This window comes from Pyrus communis, chromosome 9 (assembly GCF_963583255.1).
Source record: "Pyrus communis chromosome 9, drPyrComm1.1, whole genome shotgun sequence".
Taxonomy (NCBI): Eukaryota; Viridiplantae; Streptophyta; class Magnoliopsida; order Rosales; family Rosaceae; genus Pyrus; species Pyrus communis.
This window is the reverse complement of record NC_084811.1, coordinates 10260126-10281146: the sequence shown is the minus strand read 5'-3', so window position 1 is coordinate 10281146 and position 21021 is coordinate 10260126. Positions and strand designations below refer to the sequence as shown.

At 37.3% G+C, this 21021-nt stretch overlaps 2 protein-coding genes across 2 annotated transcripts; one reads left to right on the top strand and one right to left on the bottom strand.

Annotated features, from left to right (window-relative positions):
- The first annotated feature begins 10691 nt into the window (after positions 1-10691).
- On the top strand, positions 10692-14462 carry LOC137746045 (uncharacterized). The gene is made up of 8 exons (XM_068486095.1): positions 10692-10943; positions 11448-11936; positions 12609-12774; positions 12956-13253; positions 13402-13474; positions 13544-13634; positions 13760-13839; positions 14033-14462. Exons 1-8 carry the CDS (start codon positions 10866-10868, stop codon positions 14318-14320), a joined length of 1563 nt encoding a protein of 520 aa, XP_068342196.1. The 5' UTR covers positions 10692-10865; the 3' UTR covers positions 14321-14462.
- A 32-nt stretch (positions 14463-14494) lies between these two features.
- LOC137746044 (probable catabolite repression protein creC) lies at positions 14495-19420 on the bottom strand. Its single transcript, XM_068486094.1, has 11 exons — positions 19071-19420; positions 18371-18685; positions 18193-18301; positions 18004-18097; positions 17138-17225; positions 16951-17034; positions 16005-16101; positions 15800-15887; positions 15533-15638; positions 15356-15448; positions 14495-15184 (listed from the first exon to the last, which is right to left on the bottom strand). The coding sequence occupies exons 1-11, from the start codon at positions 19269-19271 to the stop codon at positions 14789-14791; spliced, it is 1671 nt and encodes a 556-aa protein (XP_068342195.1). The 5' UTR covers positions 19272-19420; the 3' UTR covers positions 14495-14788.
- Positions 19421-21021: the final 1601 nt, after the last annotated feature.

Sequence of the window (21021 nt, the reverse complement as noted above, 5' to 3'; positions counted from 1 at the left end):
ATCGATAATTGTGGGGACGGCTAGTGACGCAAGGGGACGATATTTAACCGTTGGTTTGTGTGGGACCCCTAGGTGGATCGACGGCTCGATTTCCATCGATTGGGAATCTAATAAGTAGGGAAGGATGATGAGTTGGCGTTACCATGGATCTGACAAAGCAAAGCGTGTGGTCCCCACAGGTATTTGTTGGTTTCGAGAGATTTATTTTTCAGTGTGATCGGAACACAAATTGGTATACCACGTGTCTTTACACAAATGATGAAATATATGTTTTAAAAAGTGAATATCTTAAAAAATAAAATTTCTCATCATTTATATAAAAATATATAGTGTAGCAACCGTGTTCGGATCATAATAAAAAATTTGTCGGCGGTTTCATACAAATGAATTAATGATCTTGGGACTAACAAGATGTGGTTTTGGGGATGTTTTCACAGCCGTTTGATGGGATCGAACGGTTGGTAGCACGCAGTTGTATCAATTAGGATTTTAGATGAAGATGATGGGATTCAGCCCGAGTGGGTCCGGAGTAGTCCCTAGGTAGCAAGTCCTATGATGATTTTATGATTTTGACGTGGATGCTACAGGCTTCTGCTTTTCCATTAAATAAAGGTTGAGGCTTTACCATCATTTGGCAAAGTAATTTATGCACGAGTCTCCTTTTATTAATTTGTAATCGTATCGCGTGGAATCAAATTAAAAAATAATTGACTTCAGTAGGAATCAGAATCGAGTGAAGTAGAGCTGGACAATTTAATTAAAAAAAAAAAAAAAACTAATGAAAAGATTTTAATATTTTAAGTTTTAACAAAAAATCATGTAATAATTTTATTTGATTGTTAGGACAAAACCCAATATCAAAGCAGCCTAATAAAATTGGTCCGGACAAAATAATTTATTGAGCTTCCGATTTTACCCCGAACGTCAAACCCTTGTTGTTGCTTCTGCCTCTTCCTCCTCAAACCCTCGCTGATGCTTGCGCTGCTTCAGCTCGGTTTCTATTCAACTCCATTGCTTTTTTCAACTCCATGGCATTTATAAGTTCAATGAGTAGCTACTAGCTTCCATATATAAATCAGTACATTGAATTACAAAAATTAAAGACCCCTTGAAGGCTAATTTTGGTAACTAGTGGGATTTTGGTGAGGGGCATGAGCATATTTTTGTGCAGGATTTTAAGCTGCATTTTACTGCTCAATCTTGCCCTAACTCCACTAAAATGTCCAAGTTTGTTGATATTATCGAACTTGCATCTGTAATATACAAAATGATAATCTCATTAGTTCAATTGAGGATGAGAAAATTTGGAAAGTTGTCTACAGTATCGGTGCCCTAAGGGCCCCGGGTCCTCATGGTATCATGCTTCCTTCTATAAAAAATGATGGGATACTGTAGGTCCTTCCATTAGAGATTTAGTAAGAGATTTCTTGGGAAATTGTTCAAGCTTAAGGATGATTAATCATACTAATATTGCTTTAATCCCCAAAGTAAATTTCCCTAAAGTTGTGGTTAACTTTAGAGCTATTAGCCTTGCAATGTAACTTACAAAATTATAGCTAAAATCATTGTTAATATGCTAAAACCTCTACTTGAAAGTTTTAGTTTTAGGAACCAAGGTGCTTTTGCTCCTGGAAGATCACTCAATGATAATATTCTTATTTCCCATGAAATATTTTCCTCTTTTAAAACAAAAAAAAGGAAGTAGAAATGGGGTAATGGCAGTTAAATTAGACCTCGAAAAAGCTTATGGTCTTATAAGTTGGGATTATATTAAACTTGTGTTGCAGAAATTTGGATTTCATAGTCACTGGATAAGGTTAGTTTTAGAATGCGTTTCTTCCAATTCTTTTTCTATTCTCATAAATTTACCCTACTAGAGGAATCAGATAAGGAGATCCTTTGTCTCCTTATATTTTCATTCCTTGTGTGGAACCACTAATCAAGACAAATGTGGGTCTACTTCTCCTAGAGGATTTAAAATCTCAAATTTAGCAATGGTGGAGCCAGGATTTTACGTGAGGAGGGACCTTACATAAATGTCAAAAATGTAAAACAAATGGATAGTATTGATAGGAGAGTAGAATACATGCTTGAATTGTCAACTAATTCAACTTTTTGAGACGCTAAATCTTTTTTCATATTGAAATTAACAAGTCAATATAGAGAGTAATTAATAAAAAAAAATTAGGGAGAATTTAGAGAACAAAATATATGAAATTTTATAAATTTAGTAAAAATTTAGAGAGAACAGAGAGATTTATAAACCTTAATATTGTTGTGGGTTGGAATTTGGAGGACAAATATATGAAATTTCACTAAGAAGAGGAGGAAAACTCAAAGTTTATTATTCTTCGGTTGGACAATGTGAAAGAATATTTTTTGATAAAACTAAATCAGATTTTACATTTTAATTTTAAGAGTTGATTTGTTTATAAAATAAGATGTTAAATTTAGTTTTAAGATGAGTGCAATTGGAATTGAAAAGAAAAAGAGACCTCTTATTTTAATTATTGGTGAATAGAATTTAAGAATTTTGTGTAAACTAAAAATAAAAATTACTACATTTACCAAAAAATTAAAATTATAATACAAATTATTTAGAAAGGATGAAAAAGTGAGGGTAGGTAGGCCTATCCTAGGCTTATGGTGCCTCCGCCGTTGAAATTTAGTGTTTACAAATGACTGCCTCTTTTTTGCTAAGGCTACTTGAATGCGCAAGGAATATTTTGAAGATGTTGAATGAGTTTGCAAATGCTGCAGGTCAAAAAATTAATTTTCCACAAATCCTCCTTGTATTTCTCTAATAACACTAATAAGTCAAACAAGTAATGATTTAGTTGACATAGGTGTAGCTGCTGACGGGTGCGAGACGAACCGGTCTTCAAATGCATTTCAAATTTTGTTTTACAGAATTTTGTTTTATTTTTGGTTCGAACAGTTTTTATCACAAATAATCCCTTACGTTGTTACAAGTCATCTCTTTGAGTTGCTCGCCCTTGTCGTCCAACTCCATTATAAAATCCGATCGATGATTTCATGATGTGGCAACATGTAAGACATACGAAGGCAATTTATTTGGCACCACTTGAATTGAATACATTTTTTATTTTCCTAAAACCATGAAATCATAAAATATAAAATATAAAAACTTAACCCCAACTCTTGCATCTCCCAACCCACCACAACCACCATTATCTACACTTTTACTACAATAATTTGAAGAACAGTGGATGAGTTTTGTACATTTGTGTTGTCTTTGCTTGTTTTTGAACTTGATTTTATATATCTTAGTAAAGGTATCCATAAACGACACGAGTAATATGAAGGGTATTGGGGTGGCATGTGCAGATGAAGCGTATTGGGGTCGTAGGGCTGGGGTGATGGTGAGGGTGTAGCTGAAACACGGGGCCACTGGTTTTTCTTATTTTTCATTTCAAATTTATTTTCAGTAACATTAAATCCATGTGGCTCTAAATATTTGACTTTGTCGGTTCCACATGTTGCTGCATCAGCAAACTAATAGAGTTTTTAATGGAGTTGGATGATAAGAACAAGAGTGATGAGCAACTTAATGGATAAATGACGAAATTGATGAGTTTGAAACATAAAGAACCAAACTGATGACTTGTCAAAGCATAAGGGACTATTTGTGTTAAAAGTTCATTTTCAAATAAACGCCTAAATTCAAATAAAGAATGCAAATTCCTACGGATTTAAACTAGAACAACGAGAAGCGAAAGAGAATGAGAAGTGACTAATAGAGGAATACCAAACGAGAGCAAATTTAACCGTGAATGATCAATGGGAGTTGAAAACAAAAAACCCTGAATGATCAAATCGGCTCTGATGCCAAGTTGAAAATCAGAGTACGCATAATGAACAAACGAACGAACAGACGAATGAATAGAATACACAATCATGAATAATACTTAATTAATTGAAAAGAAAGAGAACACTATAAATTCTCTAAGACAACTTCATAACCCAAAAAACTACATTATAATTAACTTATTCAACTAAATTACAGACCATCTTCTGAATTAACCATAATCCCTAATAGACAAAGAATCCAAATACTTAACCTACAAGAAAACCCTAATACATAAAATACCAAAAAAACCTCAAACAATAAAATAAACCTAAAATATTAATATTTTCCGACACTATCATGTAAGCCTATAAATAGAGCTTCTTATGCTTAGTTATCCGTTAATCTAAGTAAACAGTTGGATTATGATTACGGAGCACTCATGGTGTTGATCAATTATATGAGAATGAGACCACAAGTAGGGTCGCAATAATTCAACTTTATATTTTTTTTTGGAGGTAATGTTAGGAAGATCAAATTTGTAAACCAAATGATGTGAAAGTTGATGATTGTATTATTACTTAAGTGTTGATTAACGTGCTTATTTCCAATAAGTGACACATCACTTGGTTTGTAAAATTGATTTAAAAATTTGGTATCTCCAGTATTATCTTTTGGAGAAATTTATTTTTTGGGTGAGAGGTAGTATTTTAATTCCTAGAGAACCAGCTCACATGAATCCATTTTCTACCCATTATACGCTCTCTATTTCTATTTTCCAAGCTTGTCCATTAACTATTATACATATTAACTTATTTAGAGCAATGACATTTTAGGTCAAATTTATTTTTAATTTATGTTAGGTGAATTACTGAACAACTTGTATAAGATTATGAAGATTCATGTTTAATTCCAGATATTTTAGTAAATAACTTCAATTAAAATATGAATTACGAATCTTCCCAATCAAATTCCTCCCCATTTTAAGTCACCTCCACTTCAATCAGCCTCACCCGATTACAAATTAGTACCATGCCATTTTTGTTCTGTTGAACAAATGATAGTATACCCCTATGGGGGCGAGGTAGGGTGGGCAGGGTAAGGATGGGCTTAACCTTACAATAGGTTCGCAATAATGTGGTTCAAATTTACCTTTGGCTAGAATCGAACATAAAACCTCTCACATACAAGTGAAGAGGAATACCTAGACCGTAGTACCAAGTGGTAAATGAAAGTTGTATGATCTTTATATACCATTGCCTATTGGTGGAAATACCATTTTCCCTTTTTATAACCAGAAATGGACTCAAGTTGGTACCATAAGATGAGTCATTGGGCCTAAAACTAGATAGATTTCATAAGCTTAGTAGGCTTGGACTCAAGAACAGTTTTTAGAAACATGTTTCCTTGCCCCAATCACAAAACCCATTAATATTAATTGGGAATAATATTAGTAGGATATAGATTAGGAAGTTGATCCTGCATTCTGAAAACCTATATATCTGTCGCATAGTACTAGTGGTATTCTTCTTCATTTGTAAATGAGAGATTTTAGGTTTGATTCTTACTAAAGGCGAATTTGAACCACATTATTACTAAGTCATTATGAGGTTAAGCCCACTACCTTCTCCTTAGTATAGTAATACGTTTGTTAAAAAAAACAAAAAAAAAAAAAAAAAAAAATCCTATATATCATTCCTTTTAATCATTAAATTTGAGAATTTTTTTTTTTGTGTACCAAGTATTGTTCACAATAAGATTAACCACAAAAGCATACTTGATTGCCAGAAATTAAGAGCGTATACGGATCTATAGTAGGTTCATTTGTGAAATCTCTTAGCATTAGCTCGTTAGGAAATTGTCATATATATGAGGGATTTGGAGTGAATCGGGTTTTCACCATAATTTTTGTGAGAACTTAACAACCTAAATTGAAAAGCCTAGCCTTCAAGGTAGTGATGTTATGTGACATCCCACATCGCCCAGGGGTGTGATCCTTAAATGTATATTCTCATCCTTACCTAGCACGAGGCCTTTTGGGAGCTCACTGGCTTCGGGTTCCGTAGGAACTCCGAAGTTAAGCGAGAAGGGGGCTAGAGCAATCCCATGATGGGTGACCCACTGGGAAGTTGTTCGTGAGTTCTCAAAAACAAAACCGTGAGGGAATGGTAAGCCTAAAGCGGACAATATCGTGCTACGGTGGTGGAGCGGGCCCGAGAAGTGATCTGCCCCGGGCCGGGATGTGACAATTGGTATCAGAGCCTAACCCTGGTCGCGTGTGTGCCGACGAGGACGTCGGGCCCCTAAAGGGGGGTGGATTGTGACATCCCACATCGCCCAGGGGTGTGATCCTTAAATGTATATTCTCATCCTTACCTAGCACGAGGCCTTTTGGGAGCTCACTGGCTTCGGGTTCCGTAGGAACTCCGAAGTTAAGTGAGAAGGGGGCTAGAGCAATCCCATGATGGGTGACCCACTGGGAAGTTGCTCGTGAGTTCCCAAAAACAAAACCGTGAGGGAATGGTAAGCCCAAAGCGGACAATATCGTGCTACGGTGGTGGAGCGGGCCCGGGAAGTGATCTGTCCCGGGCCGGGATGTGACATGTTAAACTCGGATAGGGAGTGTTAGGAAGTAGGAAAAAAATTTCCACGTCCATGTTTGTGAGTACCATCGATGTACATGGATTTCACAATATAATGTATTAGCAGCGGACAATCGCTCACCCAATCGTGGACGACCATCCTAGAGTTATCCAAACTTTTTACACATACCTACCTAGTTGATGTAGCACTCACAAAGTGGCAGGTAAGCGGGTCACTACCACTAAATAAAATACGGGACCAAACCAACCCAAATCAAACCAAGAGCAAGTTGCACTCGGCTAGCACGCACAAAAACAAACTTGTCAATTATTATCATAACATTTTGACAAGGTTCTCCATATATTGCATTTCACAAAGTGCAATACAGCGACCACTGGATTCCGATCACTGAGTAACCTAATTGGGTGGTGTGTGGTCACATGCATTAAGATTTCCAAGTTCTTTTCAAGCCAGATCGAACACTTCTACCAGAAGCAACAAGTTCTAATATTTTCTTTGACCAAAAGAGCGGTGGAGACTAAGCTTTCATTATATTCTGGCGTGATATATGCGTAAGGATGGGGGCCACATTTTTTAACACACAATTTGTTAGTGCCTAACTCGATAATGTATTCCAACGATATTATAGTTTTTTCAAAGTTTATCTCTACAAAAAATTATCGAAATTCAAAACCATATGATTATTATATTTAATAGGAGTCATTTTAGCAAAATGTATTCCCCAATTGTCTTCACTATAACTAAATGTCTTAATTATTTTGAATTATCTCAATTTTTATTTTTTTTAAATAATTTTTTAATGATAGGTTAAAAGATAGAGGATTCAGATTCTTCAAAAATTAAAATGTATTAAAAAATATGTGAAAAACTAGTCATAATCCTCTAGCCCCTTATATATATATATGTAGATATTATAATTTATGTATACAACGAGGTTGATACTGGCCAAAGTGCCACATTAAAAAATTGGAGGATAAACCTGAACCAGTACTTGAAAGAATCATTTTGTATTTTGACTTTAACAAAGACATAAAATAAAAAGAGTATCTAATCCTAGGACAAATTGCAACTGAGTTTTCAAATATATGTGCGTGCGGGTTTGATACCTAATAGTAGTTAAATCAAACTCTACTATCATGCAATATTTATCCTATGTTCATTCTGACTAAAACCTTAAGAAACTTCCAAAAAGAAAAACAAACTCTCTTTGACCAATGAATTGTGATTTTGAAGTTTTCAATCCTCTAACTAAGGTATTAATCGATTCATGTAAGGTTTTCCGTTTGATTTCAATTTTTTAGGATTTAGGAACAAGAATTCGATGATCGTGGAGTTTCTTATATTTGTGTACCCTCTTTTTGCTTGACATTTGAATAAAATATTTTCAGTTCACAAGGCCTTAATGAACTTGAAGGCTGTAAATTTTATTAGTTCAGATAGCTAACAAAGACAAAAACATCAAAGTTTAGGTAGTAAATTTTGGTTTAAAGAGATATTGATCGTTTAATTAATCGTAATATGGATACAGATAGTAAGTTATGTTGATTAACGTTTTTATTTTTTATTTGTAACACATCATATGATTTATAAATTTGGTTTAAAAAAGTTGATCTACCTAGCATTACTCTTTGTTGCCGATGTCGAACCATCTTTCCTATTCCCTTCCCTCCCTTCTCTGAGAGATCTTTGTTTCGGCAACAAGTGGTTGGATATAATGACAACAATCAAGCCTTATCCCACTGAGTGGGATCGGCTGTATGAATCCTAGAAGACCACTGTGTTTGGTTTTTGCGACCATCTTCCGTTAGCTCCAGGTACTACATATCTCTTTAAAGCCTCTTTTCAAGTCTTCCTAAGTTTTACTCTACCCCCTTTGCTCTGAACTTTCGTCTCATAGTTGCATCTGCTAAGTTAAGAATCTGTAAGTCTTCGGTTTACGTGTTCAAACTATCTTAACCGATTTTTGATGCAAAATATATTAAGCACACAAATTAAACCCTCTTCTGACAATTGTAGCAAAGTATATAAGTAGGGATCGTTCAAAACCGGGGATTAGGAGGGATTGCTAAACTCTTGAAAACTGACCTAAGAACTCCAAAACAAAGTTAAAAACACTAATTTGGACTCAAAGAATGAAAAACCAAAGTTAAAACACTAAAACAAAACAAAAACTCAAAACAGCAACTAGAAGACTCAAAACTGCCTAAAAACCACTTTCTGGGCAGTTATGAGCACCTACACTAATTTGGACGAAATTGGTTGAAAACTTGACTCAAAACACTTAAAAACATGAACCAAAACAATTTCTAACTAAATTGAGACTTCAAAGTAAAGGGGGATTTGATTTGGACGAAATTAAAGTTGAGAAAATAGATTGCAAAGTAAAACTGATTTTGAAACGTTTTTTGGGGTTTTTAATGGATGATGGACTAGTTAGGGGTTCTTTCTCCACACATGACAAGTATGCAAATGACTCGATTTCTAGTTATTCCTTCATAGAATTATGAATGACAATGCCCCAAATTAACCGTGACATCACTAGTTAATTCTCAAGTTTTCCTTGTGTTATTGAATTGGATGACATCATACGACAACCCAAAGCATTCTTCAAAAGTTCCTTACATGACATCATAATAAAGATACAATCAAAGATCATTACATTCAATGAAAACTATAAGCATTGACAAAGCACTTGTGACTATGACATCATGACACTTATGCTAGGAATTGAACTTAACGCGATTGTGACTAGCAACCTTCACTACTTGTGAATATAAGTGTGTGACAATTATGTGAAACAAACTTATATTCTAGCATCATATTCATGCAAGCCAATTAAGTGTCGACCCCTAATTAACAAACACAAATACGTTATTACTCGCACAGTTAAGCCAATTGCATTCACGATTCAAGAACTCATAACTGGAATTTATCAAATCAACTTGCACACATAGTTATGGCTTCGAAATCACCCCTAACCAATAGGGTTTTAGCCACTCATGTTCATAGCAAAATGAAAGGAAAATAAATTAAACATTGAAATCATAAAACGAATTACACCTAGAATGCACCAACGACGAAGCTTGAGCATCCAAGAGTCTTTCCTTCTTTCTCCTTGCTACGGCACAAAGGTGGATGGGATGGTTGGGATGTGTTTTAGGATCAGGGATTATGGAATTGGATGGAGGATAGATGAATGGACGAAAATTGAATGAATGAGTGATCCCCTTAGTGCCTTGCTGCAAAGCCTTATTTATAGGGCTAGGAAAGGTTTTGAACTTAGTTGAAACCAAAAGGTTTTTTGTACCAGAAATTCTATACATGAAACACTTAAAGGATATATGTGTGTAGCTTGGACAAGGTAGGACGGCTAGTGACAAGCTAGGACGGCTAGGAGACAAGCTAGGACGGCTAGGAGACAAGCTAGGACGGCTAGTGACAAGCTAGGACGGCTAGGAGACAAGGTAGGACGGCTAGGAGACAAGGTAGGACGGCTAGTGACAAGCTAGGACGGCTAGGAGACAAGGTAGGACAGCTAGGAGACAAGGTAGGACGGCTAGTGACAAGCTAGGACGGCTAGTGACAAGCTAGGACGGCTAGGAGACAAGGTAGGACGGCTAGTGACAAGGTAGGACGGCTAGTGACAAGCTAGGACGGCTAGGAGACAAGCTAGGACGGCTAGGAGACAAGGTAGGACGGCTAGTGACAAGCTAGGACGGCTAGGAGACAAGCTAGGATGGCTAGGAGACAAGGTAGGACGGCTAAGAGACAAGGTAGGACGGCTAGGACAAGGTAGGAATTAGGCACCATGTGTGAATAGATAAAGCCTTCTAGAAATAAGGTTTTTAGGCCCCCTTGCAGCTCCCTAACTGAATTCAAGCCTTCAAATTCGTCCATCCTCATGCCTCCATGCTTGCACTATCCAATCTTGGCCCAAAAATGCTCTAGAATGCTCCAAATTGCTTCTTTTTGCTTCCTTAGCCATATGAACCTAGAAACACACGAAAATGGCATAAAGGACTAAAATAACTAAAGAAACACAACGTAAATGCATGAGAACAAGCCAATTAAGTCGCATAAATATGCTCCTATCAATTTTCTCTCATCTTTTCTTTAATTGCAGTCACTCTTACTTTACGTCGGATATTTTTATTCTTAATACAAGTAGTTGAATAGTTGAAAAAAAAAAAAAATTGAATACTTTACCTAGGCATGTTACCGGCATGCTAAACAATTTCTTCCCTCCCCGTCTCCATTGCAGTAACTGGGGGCCCTTGAATTGCTCGAGACTCAGTCTGAGGAGAGAGACTCTCAGCTGCCTTCTCTTTCTCTCTCTCAGCTGCCACTTCAAGAGTTAACGTAAACACACCTCTCTGTTTTTCCAGCTCCTCTACCTTTTCTCTCTACTGGGTTTTAGTGGTTTTGCAGAACCTGTAGCAGTGGCCTTTGAGCTATGGCGACTGAAGATGGAACCTTTGCTAAAAACGGTGGCGGCATTTTCACCAACGAAGCTGAGCCTTCAACCTACATGGTGTCCCATTTTTTGTTGAAAATTCGTTCATGCGTTGTTCTTATATATTCGTTTTCCTGCTTTCCATTTTCCTTACTAGTTGATTCAATTCATTTGATGATTTTGTCAGATGTTTGTTTGTGAATTATGAAATTTTGACTTCGTATTAGGTTTTGTTCCTTTAATTTCTTGTTCCTTTTTACATAAATTGGGTTAATGCATGCTTAAACTGCCATTAATCATATTTTCAATACTAAGTTGGTATCTGTATAACTATGAAACTCTTAGAACTAGTCAGGGTTTATGCTGTTATTGTTTTCGTGTTATATTTCCATATTTTTTTTCTTAATTTTTTGGTAAAAAAGAACTTACCTTTCTAGTTCTAGTTCTTCAATTTTCACATCTTATGTTGTTGTGCATGATACATGTGCTTGTCTGATATTGGTGTATAAGTAGTAGTTGATCATGTTTGTAGAATGCTTTATTGTGTTTTGCTGATCCTGGATGATCTTTCTTTTTCCACAGGATGGAGTTTCCACTGAGATAATTGAAGAAGCACCTCCTGGCCATCTGTGGAGACGACAGAACCTCGTCTTACAGATACCTTCAAGAACTCTTGAGGATGCCAAAGAGAATTTTGTGAGAATAAACATGCCCCCAACGCCGAGCCCCACTCCCAAAAGAGTAAATTTCTCCCCATTACCCAGCCCTAGTTTAGCTAAAATCAATGAGTCCCCAGGTCCCTCGTCGTCAAAAACTAAATCGACCACAAAAAGAAGCCTCCTTCCAAGACTAAGTTTCAAAAATTGGAACACCACTTCGGATATTGAGAAGGCTGCCGCTCGAGCACTAGGAGGCTTGCCTGCAGGGACACGTGAGAAGCCTTCAACTCCAAGGGCCTGGTCCTTTGCAATGCTTTTAACTCCCAGGACGAAAACCGGATCATCCTTGCCTGCAACTCCAATTGCTCACTCAAATCTAGAGTCTATGCATGGCAGGAACACAATTGATCTGGTGAGTATCTATCACTTGTTAGTTTGACAATAACTGTTTTGTTGAGAAGAATTCAAGTTGACCATAGTTTACAGAAATCTTATAATAACAAAATTTTTTAAATACAATTTGAAGTCTTGTGCTTTTAATGTGTGTAAGTTTGTTGTATATGTTTACAGTCATTTGGTTTCCTCAATGTTGCATGGTCTGGTGGCAGTGCACCGTCTTTATGATGGGTTCCCTGACTTCCCCCCTTAACTTCTTGTACTGCTTCTACTGAAAATATCAATTAGACCAGAAAGACAACCTTTTCGCCTTGGTTCTTGATGACTTAGAGAATAAATGAAGCGGGTGTTAATAACAGTTGATACGATATAATATTTAGTTTTATAGACTGATTAGCAGCGTAAGTTGTCCTTCGGTGCAACACATTTTTTAAGCGGAGGCTAAACATTTCCTCCTATTCTCTCCTCTATCCGTTTGAATCCTACAGTGGGTTGTACTGCCCTTTCATTTTATGATGTTTGAGACGTTTGTTGCTTTTAAAATTACTTCCATGAGTTACTTCTCATAGAACTATCACTTCAAGCCTTGAGCTCTGCATCCAGAGATGGCATTGGGGTGCGTCTACTTGTTGAACGTATTTTGTCAGATATCTTTTTCTGCTGTTCCACCTGGTTCTTGACTTTGTAGAAAGCAGAGGCCCAACGACCTATTAGCCGCTCACGTTCAGTTCCTGCGATTAAGAAAGATGGAAGTATATATGCAGGCAGTGTCATTCGTGTAATTCCAACCACGCCACGAGTGGCTGAGAGGACTGTCACAACTACATCAAGCACATCCCCAATAAATGTCACTAGTAAGTTCTGCTTCTAATTGTCTTTGTCCATATCGACAAAAAACCTCTTCTATTCCTTTGCGAATGCACCTGAGTACCATGTTATGCTAATTGTCTGTATTTTCAGATTCTAGCTACCTTTGACCCTAGTTTTGTAACTTGTGATAACCAACCTATGCCTTATCTTAGTTTCGTGGTTCAGATGGAAGTGATGATGGTGGTGAAGATATTGCTGAAGAAGAAGCTGTTTGTCGAATTTGCTTAGTTGAGCTGGGTGAAGATGCCGACACCCTCAAGATGGAATGCAGCTGTAAAGGCGACCTTGCTCTTGCCCACCAAAAATGTGCTGTAAAATGGTTCAGCATTAAGGGTAATAAAACATGCGATGTGTGCGGAGAAGATGTTCAGAACCTACCGGTCACACTTCTACGAATTCAAAATTCTCAGGCTGTTAATTTTCGAGCAAGTAGAGCACAGCAGGCTGAGGTTACTCAATATAGGCAAGTTGAAAATTTTCAACTGATATAATGCTCAGGAAGCGAAAATTTCTGCGCTTGCAGTGTCTTTATTGTGCGGGTTTATTTTCTTATTGCGTTCGGTACCACCTCATAGTATGGTATAACTAACAGTTTATACAAATTTTGTCAGGGCTTGGCAGGATGTTCCCATCCTTGCCATAGTCAGCATGCTTGCTTACTTCTGTCTTCTGGAGCAGCTTCTGGTACGTCGTGCAACTTCGTTATGCTTTTCTTTCTTAGCCTTTCAAATTCTAATCAAATCACATGGACAGGTGGGGAAAATGGGATCACACGCAATCACTCTGTCTCTTCCTTTTTCCTGCATTTTGGGTCTTCTGGCATCCATGACATCGACCACAATGGGTAAGATAACTTTGAAATTCTTTGTTCATGCAAATATTTTGCGTAGCATGCATTCAGCGATTTTCCTTTCAGTAGAACCAAGAGAACGATCTTTCTGTTATACTGACGTAGAAATTCGTGCACAGTGAGAAGAAGATATGTCTGGATTTATGCAACTACACAGTTTGCACTGGTCGTTATTGCAGCACATCTACTTTATTCATTGGTAAGAGTTGTTCTAGTAATCAAGCGGTGGTAGGATTTGGCAAGTAAACCTGATAATGTGATGACCCTGCTTAATTTGAGAAAGTTTTCGAAATTTTGGTTACAAATGCTTAGAACCACTGATCAAAACACCGACGGTCGTGTGAATGCACTTGTTGAATATTGGTGTTTGTATGTTCTTGTCCGGTCCACAGATTCACATGCAGGCAGTTCTGGCTCTTCTCCTCGCCACCTTTTCAGGGTTCGGAATTACAATGTGTGGAAGCTCTATCATTGTTGAGGCTTTGAGATGGAGGGGAAGATGGCGTTCTCGGCAGTCAAATCAACAGCATGGTTCTCAGGAGGTGACACGACCGAATCAATCACCACAGAATACACAACAAACACAAACGAATCCCCAACAGCGGGAAAATGAACCTGAAGGTGCAGAACTTACTCATGGCCCTACCTCTGTATGCATGAATACCACCGCTGCATGCTAAAGGAAAGCCTGGCTGTAAACTGCCCCAAAATATAGCACATGTTAAGCGTTGTACATTAACTGTTTTGTATACATAGTTTGGCTCATCCTTCGTTTATGGTTTCGTGATCAAAATTTTCGTGAAAAAATACCAAAACGTCTTCCTCTGTTCTTCGTATCAAACATCATATTATTGCTGTAGGTCAGGAAATATATTCTAGCAAAAAGCCGTTTCGTAATTACAAATGGGGGCTTCTCCCTCCCAACCTCTTACTGCCTTCAATGACATTTTTGTCTATACAATAGAATCAGTTGGTTGCATGGCAATGCCAATCAGATTACGCTCACAAAAGTGCTTTTTTCTGGAAAAACCAACTGGACAACAAGAGAAAAATGCCACACAGGCAAATAGCTAGAACTGTAACCCGATGGAGAAAAAATCGAAAGATAAAAAGAGAAGATCGTTTAGGTTCGTCTGATGACAGTCTGGTCATTGCTTGTAACTCGAACTGCCAACCTTGACAAAGGACAAAGGCTTCTCCTTTGAGCTGGTACTTAATTCAGCTGAGTTGTTTGATTGGGTTTCTGAAACGCCGGGTCTCACCCAAACTTTTATATGCCCCTCTCTGCAGACAGTGAGAACGGATTCTTGGGTAAACATTACGCCAGAGAGGGGTTCAGTGTGTACCCGGTGAGCAACCAGCGGTGAGATTTTTGGAACATCTCGCATGCTTGGAGCAGGCTGCAGGGTACCCACTGGAAGCGCATTGTCCCAGTGAGATGACTGGCTTCCAGCACTATATGTGGGGGAGCCACCAGGAGGGCATCGTCGCAATGGCACCACAATCTCATCCATCTCCAGGTCCCACAGAAGCAACTGTGTGTCCTGCAGTCAAACGGAAAGTATAAACAAAAACGCTAACAAGAATTATAGAGAAAAGATCATCATCAATCTTACATATTCATTTACAACCAATTGCATTACGGCATTCTTATTCATGAGATTATCTGATTATGAATGTAAATACATAATTTTTGACATAATAGTTTCTGATACCTGACCGACGGAACCAAACCGGTACATGACAGTTTCCCCCATGCCATCTGAATTTGGTGATGAACAATATGAATCAAAAGCCACTCCACTGACCTGCCAACATCATCCGGTAAGAACTAAGTAAGCCAGCCACAATCAGGTAATTATAATACGCACAATGCTATTTAAGAAACTAACCCAAGAGTTGTGACCCTCTCCCCAAGCTACAACTTTCCGATCTTCCATGCTCCAAACTTGAACTAAATCATCTTCGCCTCCTGTGAGTATGTATTTTCCATCCATGCTGTTGCATTGTAATCAGTCATATTATCATCTTAAAAGTATAATAATATATTGATGCAGAAAGAGACAAATACAAAAGAAGTTTAAAATTTATAGGTAATTTACAAGATCAGATTAAAAAACCAGCAAGAGCTTCAATAGAAAACCAGTAACGGTGCACACCTCCAAGCGCAACATAAGAGAGCACCATAGTAACTTTTTCCACCGCATATAAGTTGCTCCTTTGAGTAGTCAAAAACACGTAGATAACCTGCATTCAGTAATTAAATTTAGCTTGTATCTAACCTAACGAATAGAAGGATCCTTGAAGAACCAGGAAAGCAAAGACCAATTGCACAATGCAAACAATATTGTATTGACATTATACCATCTCTTCCAACAGTTGCTAAATAGGCCCCATCAGTCGAGAAAGCAATACTATTAACTGAACCTTGGCCGATATGCCATCTGGCAAATGGGTTACTCTGCATACGCATAACAGGAAGTTAATGAAAAAATGGTAGTTGGTGACGGAAACAGAAAAAGAAATTCAGATATACATTTCTTCCTTGTAACTATCTGACATATGTTGATGCAAATGCAGTATTTAGAAACCATAGTGATATTCCAGTATACTGCACATAAGCCTGTAAGATCTCAACCGGCGAACATATGGAGATTTACTAGAGGCTAGACCCCTAAATATGATTTGAAGAAATAAATAATACACGATGGACCACCAATTTTATCCTGCTTGGTGTTGCACAAGGGAAATAGGTCTCTTCAACAGACATGATGAGAACATAAGCATATTTTCAGCCAATGACCCGATGTATGAATAGAACTTGCATGTGCAGGCAAACTCCTGTCAACCCACCTGATGTATGAACTTCAGTAGCTACTGCTAAAATATGGTACAAATACCCCATCTGAACATACTAGAGTTGTTACGTAAATACACATACAATTGTATAGACGCCAAACAGAACTTAAATAATCTGATAGGTTGCGCACGAACAACTTTACATTTGAGAACATTGTAGGTTAAAACAGCCTAGCAGATTGAAGACCGAGTTTCACAAGTCTCAAACAATGCCTGTATTAGAATAGGAATCTACACTATCGATTATTAACCAAAACACAGCACCTAAAAACATTTACACCTAGAATATGATACAAGCTGTGATATCGAAAGATAAACAGAGTCTATTAACTGTCAGAAGTCTTAAATAACCATGGTGACAGAACAGCTGCATGTCATGCCTTATTTAAATTACAGAAAAACTTGCAGAGCCACGTTCAGAAGAAATAACATGGGGAACATAACTCAATACCTTATTGTAACGTGCATGGGAAACTGAAAATTGAGCTGGATCTTTGATAATAGGGAATGAAGAATCACCAGCCCCATCTTTGCTCTAGAAAGAAATAAAGATAAATAAAAATACACTCAAATTACCCAAACACATGGAACATAAAAGCAAAGTTAGGGAAAAGTATTTTCAAATAATAGAGGCTTGCCTTTTCATATACATACAGATTCCCATCGGCATGAGCGACAACAAAAGCACCGTCACCACCAGGAACCCATGCAATACTAGTACAACGGCTGTTGAAAACAGGTATTAATCAAGCTACTCCATGAAAGTACCCACGAAACTCAAAGAGTCACAATGCTCTCAAATGATGCCCATTGAGGAAATGACACACAAGCTAAAAATCAGTACAAATGCACAATACTCTAAGTTACAGGGACTCATCAGTTCAGTTAGACCCCAGATCATAGGATACAGGGATGTAAGCTACTGTTTTATAAACACAAGATCGAAAATGTACAATAAGGCATCAAAAGGGCCTCAGCCAAGCTTCTACTAGAACATTCTTGAAACCAAAAGATCCAGAATCCACATTGGACTTCTGAAATTGGCCGAAGTGAGAGTAAGAAATCAGTCCTTGCAAGAGTGATGAAACAAGAGAGTACCACCAACTTGCATGTAGAGAGAAAATTATACTGGTCAATGTGAAGCCTACCAAACCAGAGATAGACTAAGATCCACAGCCACTTATATGCTCTATTTTCCTTTTTGGATAGTTAAGCAACTTTCTAATCTCTACAAAAGCCAATTTAAAAATTCAAATATATCAACCCACACTGTATCAATGAACAAATTGTAGGTAGCTCTGCAGCTTATTCTAAACAATTCGACATCACAGAAACAACCATTACGTTCAAACCTTCTATAAAGAATGTATTTAATCTACTTCTAGTTTCATGCAGTTTTTGAAATATATAATCCTTTTACAGTAGATAAGCTAAAAATGAGTAAAACTTTTACAGTTGTATTAATATTCATCAAATCATTAAAATATGAGAGAGTTAATCTTACCTGTTACTAACAGAGCCATCTTTATTATAATGCTGAGCACCTACAAGCTTCTTTCCAACATCCTGCAATTGCTGTCTCAGTGACACTGAGTAGACTACAAAGATAAACATACAACCATTCAAAATATTTGAACTTCATACCAAATAAAATAAAAAGATTGTGATTTCAAGTGCAAGCAAACATTTGTACCATCACCAGAACTCAACCCAATAATCAAATCATGACCATCCTTTGCGTCTTGATCAAATGCGTGGCAGACAGGGTTTGAATTACTGAAATGTATAGACTTTATTGGATCCTACATGCACAAGAAACCTATCATAAACCAATCCCAGCGCCTAAACCTACAAAATCACTCCTAAAATACCTTGTCTTGAGAATTTAAATCACTGATGAAGATCGCATCCCCCACATTGAAGATCAAGTAAGTCCCTTTCCCATCAAAATTCGAAGTAGATGTTGAAGTATTCGAACTGGAAGCCACCAAAGACCCAACTCTACTACTTGCACTGACACTCTTACTCCCTCCATTCCCTCCAACAAAACTAAGCGCCCGGCTCCCATTAGCACCACCCAAAAACCGTGCTGCAGCCGAACGTACGCCACTGCCAGTGCTGAAGCTTGAAGATGGCGCAGTCGGGGTTGATGGAGCAGGCTTGTCCTTAAGTTGTGCTAGTATTGCCTGACAATCAACAACCCAGAAGGCTTTTAATTTATATACCGTAATATGGAAATGACGAAAACATTTGAAGATTAAATGTTGAAGTAGGATAAATGATTTCGAATACTGGCTCTTGAAGCACCTCACATATCCAGCATTCAACATTTCTTTGAACAATTAACTTCAAAAATTACACACTACAAACAAAACCCAGAAAATTAAATTCCAATCTTCAATGTTCTGCCACATGCTTCTTTAACCACTGGCAAAAACCCTAAACAATCTCCATTACCAAAAGCAGAAAAGCTCACAGCTTTCCAAGAAAACCCCAAAAAATGGCTACCCAAAAAAGCAAGATTCCTAAAAAGGGGAACGAAGGAAATTAATGGCGGAAAATCAAGTGCACCTGAGTGACGGTTTTGCCATTGGGGAAGTGAAGGAGCCCCGAAGGATGCGTCTTCTCGTAGTGAAGCTTGTACTTCCCCTCAGGGGTTTTGAAATAGGTCTTGAGGCCCGGCGACTGAGCATTGCTAGACGAAGTCGTTTGCATCATACCGTTGGCCGTGTTGATCATGGTGTCGTCGTCCGCGATTACCCCTGGGAGCATACGATCATGACCCCTCCTAGGGTTTGAAATGCTTTAACTTTTTGGTTGTTCTTGGTTCGAAATTGATAGGAGAAACGTGGGTTTTGCTCTGTTTTTGCGTTATCGTGCTCTCGCGGGGGCTTCTATGGCTTCCGGATCAAATGGCTTGGACTGTCTGGTTTGTGGCTTATGGGAGAATTGTTTGTTGGTAAATTTTTGAGGGTGAAGATTTGATTTGTGCTACCAGTCAATGCAGTGAACGGCTAGGATCCTGGTACCTTTATTTTGGAGGGCATGTAACTTTGGATAGTGAGGGTTTTTTTTTTTTTTTTTTTTCACTGGTATTATCTGCTCGACCTCTCCAATGAGGAGGGTTAAAGGTCCAAAATAAAAATAAAATCCTGATTTGTTTTAAAACTCATCTTCAACTGATGGCTTGACTATAATTCTATTGAGCCAACCAAGCCATTATCTGGCCAAAGAGACATCACGCTAGCCAAGTGTAGCCCTCTCAGTTTAAGTAATTGTTTCAAATTCAATAACTAGATTTGAAAATATCCACATTAGTTTAATTAAATTAACCCATAAATTTAAAGTACAAAGCTAAAACTAATAAATTATTGAAGGGGCTATGTTTAGCCTTTCGGTTGGAGATGATATATGAATATGGTCTAACACTGTTCATTTAAAAATATTTTTTTGTACTGCTATAATTTTGGACGAGATTATAAATTAACCATTTCGGTTGGAGATTGTCTAAAGGGGGAGGGAGGGGGTGGACTTAATCTCACAATGGGCTAGCAATAATGTGGTTCAAATTCTTCTGTGGCGAGATTCAAATCTAGACCTCTCACTTATGAATGAAGAGAAATACCACTAGACTGTAGTACTAAGTGATTAGATAGTGAGAGTTTGATGAAGCAGCAAATAACAGGAGATTGGATTTGATGATTCAACTGGGGAAAGAGGTTGGGAAAGTGAGTGTCATACATTATTAAAAGTTTGTAATTAGTTCTAAATTTATTTGTAATTTAATCAATACAATGGAAAAGCCACTTAGTTCTCTTCTCAATCTTGAAAGAAGTCACAATTTCGGATTTCCGACTTCTTAATAAAGAATTAAATGAGAAGAGGGAATTATTGACAAAAAATGAAAAGAAGTAAAAAAAAAAACAATTCCTTTTTAATAAGTAAGGATGTCAAACATGAAATGCAAGTGTCACATTATTTGAAGAGAGTGTAATATTTATCATTCTATTTTGAAATTTACTTTAGGTTTACATCACTTACCTCTATTTTTTGGAAACTATGGATGATTTTTTTCGATAATTCTAGTATTATTGTATGATTAAAATTTTGGAAAATATTAAGTCTGGAATTATTGTCAGAAGAAATGGATGTATTAGGACCACTGCAGAAGTGGATGCAAGTGCACCTGCATCATGCTTGGATGGTATGTTTCTCTTGGGTTTTGGAAATAAATAAAGATCAAAGTTGAGGTTCACAACTTCACATGTGTGGATCTGATGTCATTTTCATGTCTTCTTTATGTTTTTGTAATTTTTTGACACGCGTCTCTTAGTTTTTGGTTTTTGGTTTTTCTTTTTGTCAAACAATGAATTTTGTTAGATTAAATGTTAGATTAGTAACCAGTGCGGTTCGAACTCACACTGTTATGTAAGGGTTCAACTCATTTCCATCCGAGTTCGATTTTCTAGATTTTGCTCTCTATAAATATAGCTTATAGTTTTGTATGAAGAACAAGTCATTC